This window comes from Arachis hypogaea, chromosome 4 (assembly GCF_003086295.3).
Source record: "Arachis hypogaea cultivar Tifrunner chromosome 4, arahy.Tifrunner.gnm2.J5K5, whole genome shotgun sequence".
Lineage (NCBI taxonomy): Eukaryota > Viridiplantae > Streptophyta > Magnoliopsida > Fabales > Fabaceae > Arachis > Arachis hypogaea.
In genome coordinates, this window is record NC_092039.1 from 1,919,321 (window position 1) to 1,941,526 (window position 22,206).

The 22,206-nt window shown below is 31.3% G+C and overlaps 3 protein-coding genes across 3 annotated transcripts; 1 reads left to right on the top strand and 2 right to left on the bottom strand.

Moving 5' to 3' along the window:
• Positions 1-952: 952 nt before the first annotated feature.
• On the top strand, positions 953-2,728 carry LOC112795670 (stilbene synthase 3-like). Its single transcript, XM_025837732.3, has 2 exons — positions 953-1,232; positions 1,545-2,728. The coding sequence occupies exons 1-2, from the start codon at positions 1,055-1,057 to the stop codon at positions 2,534-2,536; spliced, it is 1,170 nt and encodes a 389-aa protein (XP_025693517.1). The 5' UTR covers positions 953-1,054; the 3' UTR covers positions 2,537-2,728.
• A 4,429-nt stretch (positions 2,729-7,157) lies between these two features.
• Positions 7,158-10,375, bottom strand: LOC112795671 (pentatricopeptide repeat-containing protein At4g14050, mitochondrial). The gene has a single exon (XM_029297700.2). It carries the CDS (start codon positions 9,691-9,693, stop codon positions 7,993-7,995), a length of 1,701 nt encoding a protein of 566 aa, XP_029153533.1. The 5' UTR covers positions 9,694-10,375; the 3' UTR covers positions 7,158-7,992.
• Positions 10,376-13,274: 2,899 nt separating this feature from the next.
• LOC112795672 (selenium-binding protein 1) lies at positions 13,275-17,201 on the bottom strand. Its single transcript, XM_025837733.2, has 7 exons — positions 16,769-17,201; positions 16,190-16,385; positions 15,448-15,675; positions 14,774-15,005; positions 14,301-14,408; positions 13,903-14,175; positions 13,275-13,750 (listed from the first exon to the last, which is right to left on the bottom strand). Exons 1-7 carry the CDS (start codon positions 16,887-16,889, stop codon positions 13,469-13,471), a joined length of 1,440 nt encoding a protein of 479 aa, XP_025693518.1. The 5' UTR covers positions 16,890-17,201; the 3' UTR covers positions 13,275-13,468.
• Between the last annotated feature and the right edge of the window lie 5,005 nt (positions 17,202-22,206).

Consider the following 22,206-nt stretch of genomic DNA (forward strand, 5'->3'; position numbering starts at 1 on the left):
TAATATAGTCAATTATGTTATTATTTAATTTGGTCAAATAAGACTAATTAATCAATACCAGATTCCTCATATGTGGTGGTAGACTGCATTGCACTCACCAAACCCCTCACACGCCTAGTCAAACTAACATGTTCAATTTGAATAATGAAATTTTATTTATATAAAAAATGATAACACCACTTATAAATATACAATAATTAAGTACTAGTTAATTAATTAATAAATAACACACCCACATTTTTTGTTTCGAAGAGATTTCAACATGACATGGATAAATGGTACTAACGAAGCACGTGGTGTCCAACTATTTCATCTGTTTAAATAGCCGTCACATATATAAAATTTTACGATTCTGTTAAGTAAACAACTGAAAAATCTAAATAATATAAGCAATAAATTAAAAATAATTTAAAATTATTTATTTAATATTTATTAATTATTATTAAAATAATTATACAATTTTAAACATAATAAATACATAGTTATAAATATTATGTATATATATAAAATTATAAATATTGTTATATAAAATAATTTTAAATATTATTTTTTAGAATTACTGTAGTAACAAATATTATATTCATGTTATATTTTTTATCGATTTAAATTTTTTTTAAAAAATAATATCATGATAAATTTTATATTCTAAAAAAAATATATATATATAAACGTAAATCACTAGAAAAATATGCGATGCCAACAATCTGAGCCGCCATCCACATACAATAATCACAATATCATGAACTATACTAAAACTACACGATCAATCATAGTCAAAGTAAAATAATAAACCAACCAAGAAGTCAGAATACATCTGCTGACGGTTTGAATCTAGGAAATTACGAGCTTACTATACTTTGAGTTGAGCACGTTTTATGTATATGTTCCAATTCGAACATTTAATTCCAAATATGCCCCTAATCTGATGCATATAAATATCCCCCTCTCCGTGCCTAAGTCTTCACCAAACTACCAAACAATATAGCTAATAAGCTTTGCTATCCCAAAGAACATAGCGAAGCTTTGCTATCAAAAAACACAACTGAGAAAAAAGATGGTGTCTGTGAGTGAGATTCGCAATGTTGAAAGAGCAGAAGGTCCTGCAACTGTATTGGCGATTGGCACTGCAAATCCATCAAATTGTGTCGATCAGAGCACATATGCTGATTATTATTTCAGAGTAACTAATAGCGAGCACATGACTGATCTCAAGAAAAAATTTCAGCGCATCTGTATGTATTTTTATTATGTGTTTTAGTTTTGTTTTATTAAATATTTATCAAAAAAAATTTTTATCGTTTTACTTTCATATTAATTAAAACGCAAAATTAACATATTATACAATATATCATATTCACTATTTAATATTAATAATAATATTACTTCTATAACTACAAATTTAAATAAATTATATATTAAAATGGTACTTAAACATTCAAGTAGTCACTACAAAATAATTTAAGAATAACATTATTATCGTTATATATATCATTTTCTAAACTTTGTCAAAGATAATGATAGATGTGCACACATTATTATTTCAGGTGAGAGAACACAGATCAAGAACAGGCATATGTACTTAACGGAAGAGATACTGAAAGAGAATCCTAACATATGTGCATATAAGGCACCGTCGTTGGATGCAAGGGAAGACATGATGATTAGGGAGGTACCAAGAGTTGGAAAAGAGGCTGCAACTAAGGCCATCAAGGAATGGGGTCGGCCAATGTCTGAGATCACACATTTGATTTTCTGCACCACCAGTGGCGTTGCATTGCCTGGCGTTGATTACGAACTCATCGTACTTTTAGGGCTCGACCCCAGCGTCAAGAGGTACATGATGTACCACCAAGGCTGCTTTGCTGGTGGCACTGTCCTTCGCTTGGCTAAGGACTTGGCTGAAAACAACAAGGATGCTCGTGTGCTTATCGTTTGTTCTGAAAATACTTCAATCACTTTCCGTGGTCCTAGTGAGACAGACATGGATAGTCTTGTAGGGCAAGCATTGTTTGCAGATGGAGCTGCTGCGATTATCATTGGTTCTGATCCTGTGCCAGAAGTTGAGAAGCCTCTCTTTGAGATTGTTTCGACTGATCAAAAACTTGTCCCTGGTAGCCATGGAGCCATCGGTGGTCTCCTTCGTGAAGTTGGCCTTACATTCTATCTTAACAAGAGTGTTCCTGATATTATTTCACAAAATATCAACGACGCACTCAGTAAAGCTTTTGATCCTTTGGGTATATCTGATTATAACTCAATATTTTGGATTGCACATCCTGGTGGACGTGCAATTTTAGACCAGGTTGAACAGAAAGTGAACTTGAAACCAGAAAAGATGAAAGCCACTAGAGACGTGCTTAGCAATTATGGTAACATGTCAAGTGCATGTGTGTTTTTCATTATGGATTTGATGAGGAAGAAGTCTCTTGAAGAAGGACTTAAAACCACTGGTGAAGGACTTGATTGGGGTGTGCTTCTTGGCTTTGGTCCTGGTCTTACTATTGAAACCGTTGTTCTCCGCAGTGTGGCTATTTGACGCGCTTAATTATATATCTCTACATGTATGGAATAGTTTTCTTTTGCTCCAAAATAAGGTCTTGATTGGCCCATATATTATTAGTTGAGAAAAAACTTAGACAAAGCTGTCTATAGTTATTTGTTTATGCGAAGATTTAACATCAAAGTTTGTAACTGTTACTAAAGTATAAATCAAATTCTTTTCTCTTGAGTCTTGAGCAACATGTCACATACCATATTTATTGGGTTGCATTTTCATCCAAAAACAACTATAAGCACCTGAGGTTCCATTTATAATAAAGTAAAAAAGTATTAGCTATGATAGTATAAAGCTTGATAGTATTATGTTTGTAATTTTTATGTTATTGTGTGTAGTATCCTATATAATTATATAATAATGTTACTTTGTTGTCAAACTTTTAAAGCGTTATCATACAAACTTGAAGATAATAAAATAAATTTTATGGAAGTTGCAAAAATGGGACGATGTTATCTTCAATTAGGAGGACACTCTTGTTATTGTTGTTGCTGCTAGTGGCTATGGTGGAGTTGGTGGCGGCGACACTAATGATACAAAGATGAAAAGATGGGCAATGAGACTGCTAGCTATAGTGTATGAAAAGAAATCAAACAACAAAAGTGGTATATTTTTTTAATTTTATGAAATATGAATTGGTATATATATATTTCGTAATATCATGATTCGATTTGGATCATAATCGATACTTAATAAGAAATATCTCTTAACAAGGCTATTATAATTTATTTACTCTTAAAATGATTGGAAAATAATAAAAAATTTAACCTAAATCAATTCAATATTATTTTATTTTATATTAATTAATTATTAATTATCTTGTTTTTGAAAAGGCGCCGTCAAATACAAACTTGATTGAAATATAGCGACAGTTCGAAAAAAATTGCTGTTAAATATAGGCCTGATTGCAGTTTCAATCTTTAATGGTCGCTATATGCGCCGTAGGTTGTCATTTTGCGGCCATTTTATAAAATTGTCGTAAAATTTTTGTTGTTATTTGTCGAAATTATTGTAGTATTAGTTTATAATTATAAAGATTATATATATAAAATAATAAATATTAAATTAAATAAAATAGGTTTAAGTTATTATCTTATGGTCTCTTTGACATTACCTTTTATGTTTATATCACACAAATCCAGCTAGACATAATATTCTAAGAGTTTAGATATGTATTGGCCGCAGAAAAGCCACTTATATTGACTAGAGTAAAATCAATAAAAGGGAGATATTGCAAGTAGCCAACTCGAGTGCCAAAGGTGTAACTCTACTTTAATTTGCCTTCATCATTTTCATCTGTCAACGAAGCACACTACGATCCATATCTATTAAGGAGTTATTTAAATAAAAATGTTTAAAATATTTTTAAAAAAATATTTTTTAATAATTAAAATTTAATATATAATTAATTAAATTATATTATTTTTTATTTAAATTATATCAGAATAAATTAATTTGACTAAAAAATAGATAAATTATATTTTAAATTGATTTAAATTACAAATTTTTTATAAAAAATAATTATAATATTTTTATTATAAAAAATAATTAAAATATTTTTATTATTATTATATATATATAAATTTTAAAAATTTTAAATTTTAATTTTTTTGTATCGTTATAAAATTAGGATTTAAAATTTTTAAAATTATATATATATATATATATAATAAGAATATTTTGATCATTTTTTATAATAAAATTATTATAATTATTTTTTATAAAAAAAATATTAATTTAAGTTAGTTTAAAATTTAGTTTATCAATTTTTAGTTAAATCAATTTATCTGATTTAATTTTAACAAAAATAATATAATTTAATTAATTATATATATTAAATTTTAATTATTAAAAAATATCTTTAAAAATATTTTAAATATTTTTATCTAAATGACTTTCATCTATTAAAAGGAGGTAAGTAACAAACTAAAAACACGTAAAAATCTAAAGGTTCTCAACAAAGTTATGACTTATGAAATTGGATAAAAACTACCTAATCATAAATGGGACTTAGGCGCCCTATTTCTTAATTCCGATTTTAATGCCTAAGATCTCCTAAATTGTCAAGTGACATTCCTTGCTCATAATTAGGGTGACAATATATTCTCTATTTGTAAGTACCTAACTCTACTCAATTTAATTAGATAGGATTGCTAATCTAATCTGTAGCCACCAGAATTGAGATATACAATTTTAAAAAAAAAAAATACTTGGGATAAGTTATATTCTACATTATGTAGATAAGCTATTGACACATTCTTCTCTTACTTGGATACGAGCAACCTGAGTTTTCTAATTTTCTGCTTCTCTGGTCACATGAACAATTTTAACAAGTTAACTAATAGATGCATTGAAATTTTAAATTTTTAACTTTTCAATACATTTTTTTTATATATTAAGATCCTTAAGATCTTAACAAAAATCATCATTATTTGTTTCTCTCATGAGACTTAATAACCAATCAAGAAAACCAGGAAAGAATCAATAATAAAAAATTATATTTACTGCATTATTAATACATAATTGAAAACTATCAGATTAAGAACCGTGCAATGCGTAAAATAATAAATTAATTATAATATATAGTGTATTGTTTAAAAATTAATTAGATAATATATAAATTAATATTAACTTTAAAGTGTTTTATATTAAAATTATTTTTTAGAATATTTATTTGATAATGTTTGTATAATTTTATATAATTATTTAACTAAAATATAATACAATTTGAAATATAGTTTTTTTTTTAATAATTTGAGTTCATTTATTTTTAAAAAAGATATATATTTTAAATTAAAATTGTACAAAGTTATATTTTTATTTATTATTTTTATTTTTATATTTATTTAGTTGCCATACTTTTTTTTATAGAGTATTTTGGTGTACAAATAATTAAAAAAAATAAAAAATAAATGAGAATAAAAAATACTAAAAATATAATATAAAATTATGAATTAATTTTATAATCATGATATATTTGAATTCATCTAATAAGGAGATGTGCCAAAATTAAATTTACTTTTGGAGGAATTTTTGTTGATTGATATGAAAGATTAAGAAAGAAGAATAGTAAGAGTCCTATGTAGCATACATAAGTAGACCAAATAGTATAGTCAACTAGTAATAAGAGTCTTCACATGCATAAGTTATAGAATTTCAATATTTGCAGCTCAGTTTTTATAATTATTGTTAGAGTTAAATTTTGATGCATTGACCTTACAAAATATTTTATACAGTTCTTTTGAATAAAACCATTATTTATGTGGTCAACGTAAAATATAGTTATTTTTATTGATATGGCTCGTATAATTGGATATATGTGTAAAATCATTTTAACTAACAATGCATCAAAATTAAATTATTATTATTATTATTATTATTATTATTATTATTATTATTATTATTATTATAGCACTTTTAATGTATGTTTATTGTATTTAATTAATATTTTATGTTTCAATTGAATAATAATAGATAAGAGTTTTTTTTTAATCTTTTACTAAAGAATGATTGGTTGATTCTCATCTTTTACCAAAATGATTAAAAATTTAAAATTACCGACTGAGGTATTGTTAGCAAAGAAAAGAAGGCTTAAACTTATTGTAGAAAAACTTGGTATAAATTTTTATGTTATAAATAAGGGTTAACTACCAATTCAGTATCCAAGAGATTTAGTCGCAAACAAAAAGATCCCATAGGCTATGTTTGGTTGGAAGGAAAGAAATATAGAGGAAAGAAATAGAAAGGAAATAAAGGAAAGGAAAGAAATTGAGTGGATTTTTATTTTCTTTAGATGTGTTTGGATGAAAGGAAAATAAGAAGGAAAGAAATGGTATAAAAAGACAATTTTACCCTTATATTATAAAATATATTGAAAAAAGTAAAGGGGTAATATTGGAAGTAGAGAGAGATAAATAGTTTTCTCTCCATTTTCTCTTTATTGTTGGAGGGAAAGAAAATTGGTGGTCCCACCAATATTTTTCCATTCATTTTCCTTCCTCTCCCATTTCTCTCCTCAACCCAATTTCTTTCCCTTCCTTTTCTTTCCTCCCATTTTCACCTCAAACAAACACAGATGTCATCCATAAAATAGTCCTTAAATGATTTAAAAATACAACAAATAAAACTAATAAATATTATAATTTCGGTAAGTAACAAAAGATATTTATATTTAGCAAACGATTTATCCATTTGATTTAAATTTTTGTGGCAACATTTGAATACATATTTAAAATGTGGACAAAAAAATTTGGAGCAAAATTTAATATCTAGATTTTGTTTTTTATTTTTCAAATAATGTGATCATTTACAATAATTTTTTTTAAATATTCACTTGACAAAAAATTATCAAATTTTAAGGGTGAAAATATCTTATTTTTCTAATAATATTTGTAAAAATTTATTAATTTAATCTCTAATTAATCTCTAAAAAACTTAGAATATATATTTAATATATAATTTTTTTTGTCTTATTTTTAAATATTTCGGGAGCTTATTTGTTGTTAACATTTTGTAAAATTTGTTTTGTAAAATTTGTTTTGCCAGCAATGCAAATTTTTGGATATTATTTTAGTAATTTACTCTTGTAGATAGATGTAAGAAGTTTACGATGAATCATATTCGTTTGATTTCTGTAACAAGCAAGAGACATTATCAGTTAATTTTTGACATAACTGTCTAATGTTAAAACACAAGTTTGAAAAATAAAATAAAATCAAATAAATTATGGTCTCTGTATTTGTGCTCAATTCTTCTCCATCAAGCTTTCGTAGTATTGAAGTTCCACAAAAGAACATGTGTTTGGCTCACTTGAATCGCAACTCCAATATGCCAGCTCAAATAAGAAGCATTGTTAGTCAACAAAATTAATTGAATGTGATGAGAAATGAGTTCTGGTTGCCCTTTGTTCCAAGAGTTCGCATATTCAGAACATGAAGTAGCTGAAGGGATGAAGGGATAGAGCAATCTATATTTTCTCAAATCAGTTGTTCACTTCAATTGAGAGGCCATTACCACCAAGTTTAATCAAAACCAATATCAGATGCCAGATGGATGGTTCCAACTTCGGCTCTTGATGTCTCAAATGTGACTCCCAATCATGAAACTTGCTGCAGCATAATCATAATGCTTAACAGAACAGGCTTCAAGTTGCAAATGCAAATTTCACCTTTAATAGTCATATAACTCATAATGATCATCACAAGGATCACAATTCTGCAGCAACTGCAATCAAGACCCACAAGTAATTCTTAATAGCATGGTCCCTGGCTAACATCAAAATTTGAGGAATCTCAATCAGAATTCCTAATTCACCAGAAGTCATTGCATGAACATTTCCCTTCTTTGAAATGGTGATACCTTGTAGTATCACGAACATAAATGTCTCTGCTTGTTATGGTGCTGATGAGCTTCAGAACAGTATGACAATCTCCACAAACTCAAAGATTTTTAACTATACGGATAATAGTTCCCGGAACAGACTTGAGAAGCCCGTAAGCTAGAGCCAGCTTCTCGCTATGCCAGAAAAGCTGTCTTTCCTTCTCCTGCTGATCCATGTCATGCAAAACTGAGCTAGTATCAGGAACATAACCCCTTTTCCTCATCTCTTCATCCAACTTCCTCATCAAAGCTGCAATCTCATCCTTCATCGGATGAGACGTCTCTCCAGCATAAAACACATAGCTCTCCTTTCCCAATTCAATGCAGCTATACCCAGGTTGTTTCTTAACTTCCATTACCATCATCATCTTCCTCACCTTTGAAACATTTTCCCACATACCAGCCCCAGCATAAACATTAGATAACAATATATAGGAGGAAGGCTCTTCAGGTTTTAAGCTCAATAGATGATCAGCAATCCTAATCGCCATCTTGGCATTACCATGGTGCTTACAAGCACTCAGTAAAGCAGCCCAAGTAGGTTCATCGGGAGTAATTGGCATCGCCCGTACAAGATTCTCAGCCTCTTCAAGGTGACCTGATCGACTCAAAAGATCAAGCAAACATGTATAATGCTGCAGCGAAGGCCTAATTCCGTGATCCTCAACCATAGACCTGAACAATTTGCGGCCCTTGCCAACCAAACCAGCGTGACTACAGGCATAAATCAATCCAACAAATGTCACCTCATTCGGCTTAACACCAGCCGAAACCATGCTGTCATACAGAGCCAATGCTTCCTCAGCTCTTCCATGCTGCGCACTGCCAACAATAATAGAAGTCCAAGAAACCACATCCTTCCTCCACATCCCAAAGAACACACCCTTGGCCGCATCAAGGTCGCTACACTTGGCATACATATCCACAAGCGCATTGCTCACAAACACACAAGACTCAAAGCCAAGACCTATCACCAAACAATGCACTTGCTTCCCAAGCTCCCAAAGAGCACAATTAGCACAAGCCCCAACCACACTAGAGAGAACCAAAGGGTCCGAAATCTCAACCTCTTCACGAAGCATTTTCACAAACAGGTGCAATGCATCAACACCGTTCCCACTCTGAACAAACCCCGAAATCAAAGCAGTCCAAGCAAACAAGTCCCTATTGGGAGCTTCTCGAAATAGCCTCAAAGCTTCGTTCTTGAAACCGTTACGTGCATAGCCCGATATCATGGCGGTCCAAGAGGCCTTATTAAAGGACGAGATGGAATCAAAAACGGCGCGGGCGTAGAGAGGGAGGGAGAATTTGGAGTACATGTCGACAAGGGAGGACTTAACGACGTCGTCTTGGGAGAAAGGAGAGAAGAGGAAGCGAGCGTGAAGCTGCTTTGCGAGGGAGAGGTGGAGAGGGGCGAGAGAGGCAAAGGAGTTGAAGAGAGTGGCGAAGACGAAGTGGTCGGGGAGGGTGGGGTGGGAGCGGAGGATGGGGAGGGAGAGGGAGAGGGAGAGGCGGGGATGGGAGGAGAGGTTGCAGGCGGAGAGGGCGGAGGACCAGGCGACAGGGTTGGGAGGGAGAGGGAGGGAGAGGAAGAGGCGGACGGCGTCGTGGGGGAGGCGGGACTTGGCGTATGAGTCGATGAGGGAGGCGGAGTAGGGGTGGCGGTCGTGGAGGCCCCACTTCATCAGCTGGCCGTGGAGGGCCTGAGCCAGGGATGGCTTGTAACGTGCCTGGGACAGGACTGCCTGAGGAACTAACATTCCTCCACTCTTCACCTTTTCAGTTAGGTCATGATTCAGAGGAATTAATTCCTCTTCATATCATGGCAAAATTTTATAGTGATGGCTAAATCATCATCCTATCTCTATAAATATTTTATCTAATTCAGATATTTTTTTAATCTTAATTCACTTAAATCTGTCTAAATTCCTTAATAATTTAAGTATCGAAAGATTTTTCCTTCCGACGAACAAGTTGAAATTTTCATCTAAATAAGTTTGGATTTCATATTTAGATCCATACTATATTGGTTTCAGGTAATCCCATAGAATATTAATAAATGTTTACCCAAAAGATGGTCGCATTGCGTCAGATTCAGAATCTCACAGTGAAAGTCACTCCAACAATGATCGAGCGTCCTCTTTACCTCAACACTCCGAAAGAAGAGAGGGTATTGCAGAAGAAAGAGACAGAGATAACTTAAGAGGATGAAGGCTAATTTCTCAATTCATATTCCCGAAGGATCAGGAAGTAGGAAAGTTGCAGAGATCATGGGCTTGATTTATGGTCATCAATGTACCTACAACCTTTTTATTAGGGGGTATATTTGCTGAAGTCTTAGATGTTGATATTTTTTAGATGAGAAAAAAAGAAAATAGAATTGTCAAAATTCATTTTTTTTGCTGAATATCACAAAGCAGATGAGACGGATTTTAAAAATCGATGGCCTTAATGGAAAGGTTATAGGTGCATATCCGATATGAGAGAATTAGAGGATTTTATAAACTTATAAATATTTTAGTTAGGAGGTCTGCTACACATATAAGCCTATTTGCCTTGCAAGTTATACAAGTTGTTCCAAGTCCAAAAAAAAATACGCACCTCTTTAACAACACGTTCACTCTTCATCTTCTTCCTCAATCAAAACACAAACCATTACACGCGCCCCTTCCACAATACGTTCACTCTTCCTGTTCTTCCTCAATCAAAACGCAAACCATCAAGATTCAAGGGACATTCAAAACAAACTACTACGATTCTGCAGAAACGTTCCAACTCCTCGCAAAGAGTAGAAGAAATCAAGAAGAAAAGATACAAATTTCCATAAAAAAATCACCAGAAAAAAAGAAGAAATATTATTCAAGGTACTGTTTTACTATTCTTCTAGGTTTTTCTTCTAAATTGTCTCTGCCATGTGCCTCATCCTTAACCGGCAAAACATTAAAAGATTTCAAGAAGAAATATACTGTCTTCCCTTGTTTTAGGTGTCTGTAACCGTTTGGGTGTATTTCTGAGGTTCCATTATCTTCAAAACGATTTCAAAATTTGATTTCAGAAACCATGAAAATCGAAAAAAATGAAGCAAAGAGAGAACGCACAAAGGAGATTCAACAAATTTGACAAAAAACTCGAAAAAATAAATGAAATCTTTTGAAAAATAGTAATTATATATTTGTGCGTTAATTGATTTGAATTGATTTAAAATTCTGTTAAAAAAGCACGTAACATAAATAACGTGTTTAATAAATGAGTTTCATTTAGATTTTAAAACTTGTAAATGAGTTTCATTTAGATTTTAAAACTTGTAAATACAAAATACTTGTATGCAAAGATTAAACCTTTAGTTAGATATTGATCATATGAAAGTTTCGTTGAAGAGAAAGTTATTCGATTATTCAATAATCAAGGGATACAAAATTTTTAATTAAGTTGAACAAGATAAGTTAAAAATAAGAGTATTAGTCATAAAAAAACAGACCATATAACGAAAGAGATACTTTTAGTTAAAGAAAATTTTTATTATAAAATATAGCACTCTCATCAATTATTTTATACTTTTTAAATATGAATATGTTAAAAAATATCATATAATTAATGAAAGTATAGTATTTTATCATGAGAATTTTAATCAATATTATGGATTCTATAAGACTACATTGTAAATTTTTTTGTCATGTTTCTTCATCGCTGATCACTTACATTAAAATTTCAATTATCAATATTATTTATGTTGTTAAACCTAGATTGACAAATATATTTAAGAGAAAATGACAAATCGATCTTGATTTTTTGGTCTGCGAACATTTAAGTTATTGAAGATTTTTAAATCTCTCACCTTTTTAAAATCTGGACATATCAATCACTGAGTTTAATTTGTCCAATTTTAAAAACTATCTGACGTATGCATCTGTATCAACCAGGTCAGTACAGCGAGAGTGACGCTTGATTTTTCTGTTGAGTCTGACAGACCCAAGTGAATATGAGGAATCGATAAATCCAGATTTTAAAAAGGTCAAGGACTTAAATATATTTTCAAATCTTCGAGGATCTAAATGTTTGCGAATCAAAAGGTTAATGACCTATTTGTCCTTTTCTCTATATTTAAATGTAACAAAGTAGATGAAGAACAAAATTAAAGTTTATGATTAAAATTTCAATAATCAAGTGGCTGAGGTGTGGTTCGATTCTAATTCATGTTTTCGTTAGTAGTTTATGATTCTATAGGTGAATAATGTTGTTTTTGTTTGTAAAAATTAATGTTCATCATTGAAGATTTGAATTGAATGTAATATAAAAGTTCTGCATTAAAGAAAATTTTTTTTTGTATTTGCAGCAAATTTTGGTGTAAAACTAAGATATTTATGTGTATTGTTTAAGAATTTTCGATGTATGTATACTGATAAGTTCTACATAATTCAAAACTCTTCTTCTCCATTCTCTTCATCTTCTATTGCTTTTTCTTCTTTTTCATCATCATCGTCATCATTTTTTTTATTCATCTTTTTTTTGTTTTACCTTTTCAAGTTTGTTCTTGTTTTACTCTCTTAACAAGAATAAAAACAAAAAAAAAAATCAAAGAAGAACAAAGACATAATGCTACAAAATTACTTTGAAGAGGATAAATCTACATTTATTCAACTAAAAGAAAGAAAGAAATAAGAAAAAGAAGAAGAAAAAAATGCAGCATTAAAAGAAATATTTTTGTATTTTTACAACAAATTTCGGTATAAAACTAAGATATTTATGTGTATTATTTAAGAATTTTCGGTGTTTTTGTACTGTTACGTAATTAAAACTCTTCCTCCTCCTCCTCGTCTTCTACTACTTCTTCATCTTTTTATTTTATTTTCTTATAATTCTTTTCGAATTCAATTTCGAAACTTCCTTCACTCTTCGCGATGATTTTGAGAGTTTTTTTTTTAATTTTGATTATTGTTTGAATGTTGAATGTTGCAGTTTTAATTGAAGGAGAAGAACCGTTTGTCATGATTTTTTTGCTCTTCAACTTCAAGAGTTGGGGGAGCACATCTTTACATGCAATCCAAACTTAAAATTGTTTTTGTTAAATTTAGACCAATTTGTATGAACTTCTATCTCAAAAAGACTTATATGTGTATTAGGCGTGTATTAAATAACTTCATACCAGCCTCTGAAATAACAATATTCATTAAGTAACTTCATACCAGCCTCTGAAATAACAATATTCATTAAGTAACTTCATACCAGCCTCTGAAATAACAATATTCATTAAGGAGGGGCAATCCAAATTCCAAAGTGGATGAATTCACTTATCGTACAAAATCAGTAAATTGCCAACCAAAAAACAAAAAGGCACTGATAATGATTTCAATAGACCCAATTTATTAGCAACCTCCCTAAAGAGAGCTTTGGGGGTACAACTTATTTTGTTAATTCATCCATAATAATTTAGTAGTCTTTTATGATGTCATACTTGAAGAAGATCGTAATTGTAGCTGATTACAAAACAACATAAGACACCTTTCTTACAAATATGATACATATGGTTTAATTTAATTAAATCCATATATCTGAAGTGCAGTCACCACCAGGATATCTCATCTCATGAGCAAGGGAAGGGCCATCAGGCTCAGCTCCAAAGTCAACAAAGAAGTTTGGATTAACCCTGAGACCACCTTTCTCAGAATCAACATCAATCTGCAACATGTGTGCTCCTTTCTCCACAAGCTCTGGATAAAATTGTTTATCCCATGTACTGAACAGTGAGTTTGTAACATATAGCCTCTTACCATCCAGACTCAACTGAATCATCTGAGGGCCGCCTCTCAACTTTTTGCCCTGAAAATGATAACCATAAAAAGTGGGCACTCATCAAAATCCACTAGAAAATGTCATTTTAGCAGAGTTTAAACCATTATGTCTTCTCTAAATATTCTATTCTATTTCTTCTCTTTGTTTAAACTCTGTTCCAACAATTAAACAGCACTTACCTGAACTTCTGGCACATCAGTTTGCCAAGTTTGACCATCTTCCCCTACAGCTACCACAGGGCTACCTTTCTGAATAAGTCCACCAACCCATACTTGGCCAGTAAGTACAGGATTGTTAACATCCTCAATATTGTACTGTCTTATATCTCCATGAAGCCAGTTTACAAAGTACAGAAACCGGTCGTCGAGAGAGATAAGGAAATCAGTTATAAGTCCAGGCATTTCGGGAAGAATCCAGTTTTGCACTTTAAGTGGTTTCACTGATATGGAAACCTACAAAGAAAACTTGCTGCTTAGGTATAGTGACTAGCGTGACAAACTTATGCTGGTTTTAAGTACCTATACTAACTAGAAGAGAATATATATGTATATATCAAATATCATTTTCTTAATAATACCTCATGGCTCCATGATCCATCCTTGGTCTTGAAAAATCGAATCATGTTACTAGTCAATGCACTGCCAACGAAACCTGTGTCTTTGGAAGGATCATGCAGGAACCTTATCTGCATTCGGGATGCATTACAGCATTAGTCATATTATATGCTAACTTGTGCAAGAAGGTTCACCAGTACCAGCTACAAGAAGGACGGAATAGGGTAAAATCATAGTTAAATCAAACAAATGTACGGAGAATTTATCAACATAAAAAGAGAAATGCTTGCTGAAAATATCTTGCATGGAATGTTGTGCGACTCCACTCTATCCACCACGAGACAGGTGTGGATAGGGGACCCCACTTAGGCTCTATCTACTGGTGTATAAGGCATAAGTGGACATGTACAATGTAAGATATGATTACATAAAAGAACCAAAAGTTTAAAAAATGTAAATCAAATATCTCCTTAGAATATTATAATAAAGAACTTGCCTCCAATGGTAAGAGCCCTGAATCACCAAGGTCCAGTGTTTGTCTCAGTTCGCCCCCAGGCCAGTTGTACACATGGAGATGCCTCCCGTATAATCCGTCCGAGACATGCTGCAGGTTAAAGCCTTTGGTAAAGGCCGCAGGAGCACCCCACGATGTGCTGATCATAGTATTGTGACGTGGTTGATACCAAAAGTCATACCCAAATGTTGGACTGTGCCCTGGTTTCTCCCACCTAACAATTGTGGAATGAGAGGCATAATATTACTATTTGAAATTATGAAATGTACCCATATTTAGTTCTATTTTCATTTGCTTAACTTGTTTGTGGAATTTTGAGGAAAAAGTAGAAAACTTAAAATAAGAAATGAAAACGGATCATTTTAACTATTTTCACATTTTACTTTACAAAAATCCTGAAAATTGAACACACTGAAAATGAACATAAGAAATGGGAATATAAACTAAAACAATGTTGCCAAAGTTGTAGCGTCATATGCAGAGAAAGATGCTGCTGTATGCTCATTGAGCAACCCAATTACATAATGAATACAAGAAATTTTTGTAAATCAGAAAGCACCTACAAATTGAGCAACCAAAACTGCAAGATCTAAAGATTATGCAAGCACATTCGAATATGGATTATTGCATTTGTTGACTAACATGTAAAAGGCTACCTTCCTTTCACATTAAAATCTGAATCAAGAAGAAGAAATCCATTTCCTTTAGCATTTCCATCCTTATCTCCAAGACACGAAACCATTACATCGCCGGAGGCAAGGCAATGAGATGTGTGTGGAAAAGCTAATCCAGTCTTCTCTATGATATCTGAAGGCTCAACAACTTTATGCAAAGATGGTGCTCTTGGATTTGTTTTTGTGTCAACCACATATATGCGACCTGATCTGCAATGGGATAAAGATAATAATTAAAATAAGACATGTTTGTTTAGAGGTATTGGAAACCACAAAGTAAGCAACATAGATATGTACTTGAACTTCATTACCAAGTGCCACAAGAGAAAAGAAAAGGAGGTATTAGTAAGGAACAGAGATTGAAATTAGATCCCTTTTTAACAATATTTTAACTGTATCACTCTTTTGACACAACAATTGTAGTATATATAAAGCTTCTTCATAGTTTCTCTGCTTTTCAATTTGAAGATGATATATTGCTGTTTCCTTAAATTCAATCTTTGTAGTTACATAATAACTTACAAAATCCAAACAGATAGAGGATTATACACACAAGTATGGTCCTTATTTCAACAACCGATTCGATTCATAGTGTTATACACAAGGAAACCAAGAGTCCTTTAGGCTCTGATTTTCCTTGTACTTATCAAGTATCAATCCTATTGTCACTAATCTGTAAATTTTTTCTAGTGAAAGTAACTGATTAGTGTTTACCACCACTTACACCAGTCCAGGTACAACAAGAAATCGTCGCTCTGCGGATGGATCACCATGGCAGGAGCTGCATGAATTCCACCCAGTATGATGCAATTCGTCGCCTAAATAGGGAACAGGTAGCCTATGAATGACTTTTGAATAAGTTGGGGAGTTTGGATCTATATCCACTGTGGCCAGATAATCAGGCTTCTGTACTCCTGTTCCTGTATTGCATTATCAAGTCAACAACTAAAGTCAACAATTGCTCTGATTGAGACAGTAATAATTAGTTATAACTGATAAAATTATGGGAAAAATAATTGTCTTGAGAATTCAGAAATCACCAAAGCTAAGCAATTCTATCTATGACCAAAACAGGTATGAAATTCTGAGAGGACAAATCGAGTTCATTCCTTCAAACTTCAAAGTCACAAAACCTTGACATATCAAAATTAAGCTTAACAAGGACACGCGATGTAACCTTGAATCTTCAAATTCCAAAAATGGACAAGAAAGCACACAAAATAAAAAAACCAGCTGAACAATTTTTCCAAAACCTTCAAACGAAGCAGAATCAGAAAGCAATTTGAGACCTAATTAGGTTTACCAGTGTATACAGCAGTGACATAAATGAGAGTCTCTCTGGGACCGGACATGGCTTCAAGTGGTGTAGCATAGCCAGGACCCGTTTTGCAGCATCCTTGATGAGAACCGTTATGGTTAGCCATTTGATTCACTGATTCACTTCACAGTTCAGAGCTTTTGCCGTACGAAGAAGAAAACAACTAGAACCGTTCACATGGAGTAAGCCACTGAAGCCAGCAAGCTGAAGTGATGAGGTAAGTCCACTTCTTGGTGCCTGCTATATATAAGAGAGTGGTAATAGTCATTAAGGAATTATTATTATTATCATTATTTATTATTTATTATTTATTATCATTATTATTACTGATTTTGTTTTGAGTTTGTACGTAATCGTAATCGCAGTCAGATACAACGTGATGGCATTGGTGTGTAATGTATTCATGTGAAATGTCCAGAGAGGATGAACCAATAGCCGAAGATGGTTATTCGATAACGGATCTCCTTTGGCTCTTCACATGTTGACACGTGTTCTTACGGTACACTTTCTGCTTTTATTTTCTCCTGTTATCTGTCTGTGTCGCCTAAGAATTTTTTTTTTTTTACCATTTACTTTTAAAAATCTGTGACATATTTTAAAATAGAAAAAATATAGGTAGAAAATAAAAATACTAAACAATATAAATAATGAATATATTGAATATTTATTTCACTAGGTGTGCAGATAGTTATTCTAATATTAAGATTTAAGTGATTAATTTAAAGGTATAATATATTTTGATTTGATTGGTAATTATTTATATTGTTCAAAAAAATTATTGATTATCTAGCATAACCCTTTAAAATATTATAAAAAATATTTTATTAAAAATTATTTTATAGCTTTTTATGTTTTTAATAAATTAAAAATTTATATTATTATACTCTTAAATATATCTCTAAAATACAAGACAATTAAATTCTAATCTTATCTATTATTAGATATTTAAAATATTTTAGAAGAAACCGAAAGTATAAAAAAATAAAACTTGAAATTGTTATTAAAAAAATTATTATTAATGCTAGATATTCTTACTATTTATAATATCATAAATAATTATTGTTTTTGCTTTCTTTAACTATTAGCATTTTATTGTGAAATAAATAACTAAGAGAGATATAATAAATATAAAATAAAAAAATATACATAAAAAATATTAGTGTTAATATTCACTACAATTAATATTTTAATATAATCAAAATAATTTATATATATATATATATATATACATATATATAGAAAGAGAAATGAAAAATTTTTTTCAAATAGGCAATATAAAATTTTGGTAAAATTATAATTTAATAATTAAAAAATTATTGAAGGATATTTTAGAAAAAAATTGTATAATTATTAAATTTTTTAAAAAATACAATTTAATCAATAAAAGAATAATTTATTAAAAGATATTTTCATAAGCAAATTTTAATGATAAAAAATAAAATTTTTATTAATGGGTATTTTTTTTAAAATAATTTATTTTTTCTTAGAAAATGGATAAAGTTAACGTTAGTTAATACAAAACGTTTAAAATGGATTAAAGATGAGGTTTTTTTAAAAGTTAGAATGATGGAGAATGTATATTTATAAAATAGAAAGGATGGGAGTGTCATTTTAACATCTCGCAGAGAATGAGAATGTAATTTTCTCTAGAAATAATTCATATATATATATATATATATATATATATATATATATATATATATATATTAGTAAAGTATGAAAGAGAGAGGGAAAAAGTTTTGTATATAAGCAATATAATAAAGAGAGAGAGAATTGTTATTAATGGTGTGTGTTCTTGTCACAAAACTTGCTCCTCTATTTATACACCTACATGGTTATTACTTTCAAACTTCATTAAATATAATTTCTTTTCAAAACCTGAGTCTTATGAAAAATAGGCATCTACATCAGCTATCTTATGATTCTTATCACAATACATTTTGAGTAATACTACACATTTAATTTTTTTTATTAATCAAGTCCAATCAAGTTAAACAATAAGATTTAGAATAACACTAGTCAAAATTAATTTTTATTATATTAGTCTAACTTAATAGGAGTTGGTTAATAAAAAGACTTAGATGTATAGTATTATTCTAGTATTTTTTTTGCACAATTATTAAAAGTAGGTGATTAAAAAATTGACAAATATAAAAGATAATTTTTATTACATAAATTAATGTATTAATAATATAAAATATATTATATATATATATTAAAATTAGTCATATTGTATTTGTGTATAACTATATATATGTTATTTTTAATGTGTATTTTTATATTTTAACATATATTTTATATTAGTCGCTTGGATTTTGATATTGACAATAAGATGATGTTTTCGTGCCTTATTAAAGCTTGCTGTATTTCAGCATGGTGTGGAGTTAACTTTCACAAATATAACCCTTAGATTTGTTAAAAACACTTGTCTATATATAATTTTCACAAATTTGACTCTTAATTAGATTTGTTTCCTCAACAAACACAAATTGGACACTTCTGGTTAGAACCTCTGTTTAGACATAGAACATCCATTGTCCGAACTTATGATAGGCGGAAAATGGTTAGAACCTATATCATTAACATATACAACTGATTACTCCATGTGAATTTTCTCCCAACATATCCAAGGTCAATTAACCTCCCTTTGTTGATAAGATTAGTAGTGAACTTTATAATTGATCTTGCTGACTTCATTTTCCCACCCTCTTTTCCATTATAACTAACAATGTGTTAAAATCCTCTACATTCATTGTGTCTTTATCTCTTTGTTGCTTTACAATCTCTTTGTTCCTCTACATCCAATTTCTTTATAACAAATAATTTTTCCATTTAAAGTGAATGAAAAAATAGTATAACCTATAATTTAAATTTTAACATCCTCATTCCATACCATCACTATCCTTCCTAACAAACCCATAGGATCAATACGAAATATCTCCATGAAACCTATACTATAACCATTATTCTTGGTTTAGCTGAAGAACATTACCTCAAGGGAACAAGATTTTTTAATCCCTTTAATGTTATAACTATTCAAGAATTTTTCTAAAATCTGACAATTTCACACCATCATCTTCATAGCTCCTTGGATGTCATTTATTGGGTGACATCGTTTCCCATTGCTCATGTGATGATTTCTTTTCGGAATTGCTTCTTAACTCCCAAACTCTCCCCTCTCTTCCTCTGGCCTCTTCTTCCTTCTAACAATAGATCTATTATGATTCTCTCTCGTTATTTGTTTAATTTTCTACCTCCCTTAACCAAAGACCTTCCTTCTACATCAGTTTAGCTAGAAAATATTCCTTCAATAAAAAACTTCTTGTAGCATTTGGCTTCATGGCCAAGGTGGTCACAGCAATTGCAAAAATTTTCAATTTTCTCGTACCTAATTCACTGCTCAATTATCTTTTTATTACTGCTACAAATTTTTAGAACTCTCCATAGCAATTTGTGATATCTATATTGATCATTATCTTGAGATTTTTTTTTTCTGCTTACTCTAGTAAACAAAAAATTCCACCTCCTTCACTTCTCCCATTAACTCTCTTACTTTCTTACCTAATTCTTTGGATTTACAATGTTTTTGCAATTCCTATAACTAAATCCAAATAGGGACATGAGAAAATTCACTTTTAGCCATAGAAATGTCTTCATATGCCTCTTTAGATTCAAAATGTAATTTTTAAAGGCTGATGGAGTTCCTTCTTAACCCTTTTCAAATCAATTTTATTTCAAAAAAAAAAAAGAAATAAATTACTTCCATGATTTAGGACGTTAAAGTCCTCTAATTGTCTCCGGATATAATATAGCACTACTCGCTGCCATGGCTAGACCCGATTGATGCTTAAGTGGAGTGTTCACACTCAAAATTAGGAATTTAGGATTACTTAGCTAAATTCTAACATAGCAAAAAAAATTCTATTAGGACACACTATTAGTATATTATCTATTTTTTATTTATTAAATAATAATAATAATATATAGTAATAAATATAATGTTAGTTAACACAACAATTTTAAATTTAAATAGACCATGCTCTTCGGCCACATTCCTCCTTAGGTCCACCACCTCATTTGCACCTCATCGGCTTCTATTTTCCGTCAACCTCTTCTCTCTAGAGAACCCTTCTTCGACCAGATGCTTTTTCACTCCGATTCGCTTCAGGTTCCAGATTTGCTGACGTCAGGCTCCTTGGTTCTCATGTCAGGATAAGCCAGTGCAAGAAAATGAATTAGAACAATCCAAAAGAATCTCCATTACTCTCAGGAAACTCCGCCCTGATCCGTGAACTGAATCAAATCCAACCAATCCAAATTGAACTGATATATTATTTTAGTTTTGTATTAAGCTTTTGAAAAGGGGGAAAAAGAGAGCGGAATAGATTCAATGATCTCTAGGATGAGAGCGGCGCTGTGCGGGTAGGATTCGAAGCTACATTATGTAGGGAGGGGAGAGTGCGTTGGGGAGGGAAAGAGAGGGATTAGGGTTGGAGGTCGGCCACATCAGCATCGTGTTCGCCGGAAATGTGTTTGGCGAACTCGATACATACTTGTCAAATTTTAAAATCTTTCAAGAACCATTCTATCAATAACAAAAGTCAGGTACCATTCTGTCAGTTGCAGAATCTTTCGGATATCAGTTTGGTATTTACCTCAAATAATAAAAAGTATGGTAAATATTTTTTATGCTCCTGATCTTTTTTTCGTGAGATATAGCACACCTTAAGTCCTTAATAATCCTTAAATCTCAACCAAGACCCCACCCATCAAGAAAAATAGGCAGATCGACCATTGCTAGTGGTTGATAAATAGTTGCCCGTTTTACGTGTTAGATTGAGTCTAATGTGTTAATTGACAGTGTTAGATGTCAACTCCAAATGGTTGTAGAGACTAAAAATTTCCTCCATGCAAAAAGTAAAAAGACCTCATCTTCTTCTCTTATCCTCTTCTTCCCCTTTTTCTTCTTCCTCCTCTTCTTCTCCTTTTTCTTTAGCTAGTCACTATCATCTCCATCACTATTATCATCGAGTTTCACTTTCATCACTATCATCCCTGCACCACCATCACTGAACCAACCTCTCTTTTCTTCTTCCTCTTCCTTTTCTCTTCTTCGCTTTTTCTTCTTCCATCGTGCCATATCTAGAGCCACCATCTTATCCCTCTATTTCACCATTGATCGCCACCACCACCATCGTGGTTCCTTCTTCCTCTTCTTATTCTCCTTCTCACCCTCGCTCAACCTCCATCAATAGCTCACGCCTCTCTCTCAAGCTCACTGAACTAGAGCTCAATAGCCCTTGTCCGCCTCAAGTTTTTGGCAGAGTCCAACTTCACTTCCTCCAAAGACCTCAACGCCGCCTTCAATTATGCCAAGCGTGTCCAGCGTCTTGCCTCAAGTCTTCCCAATGTCACCAAGATCC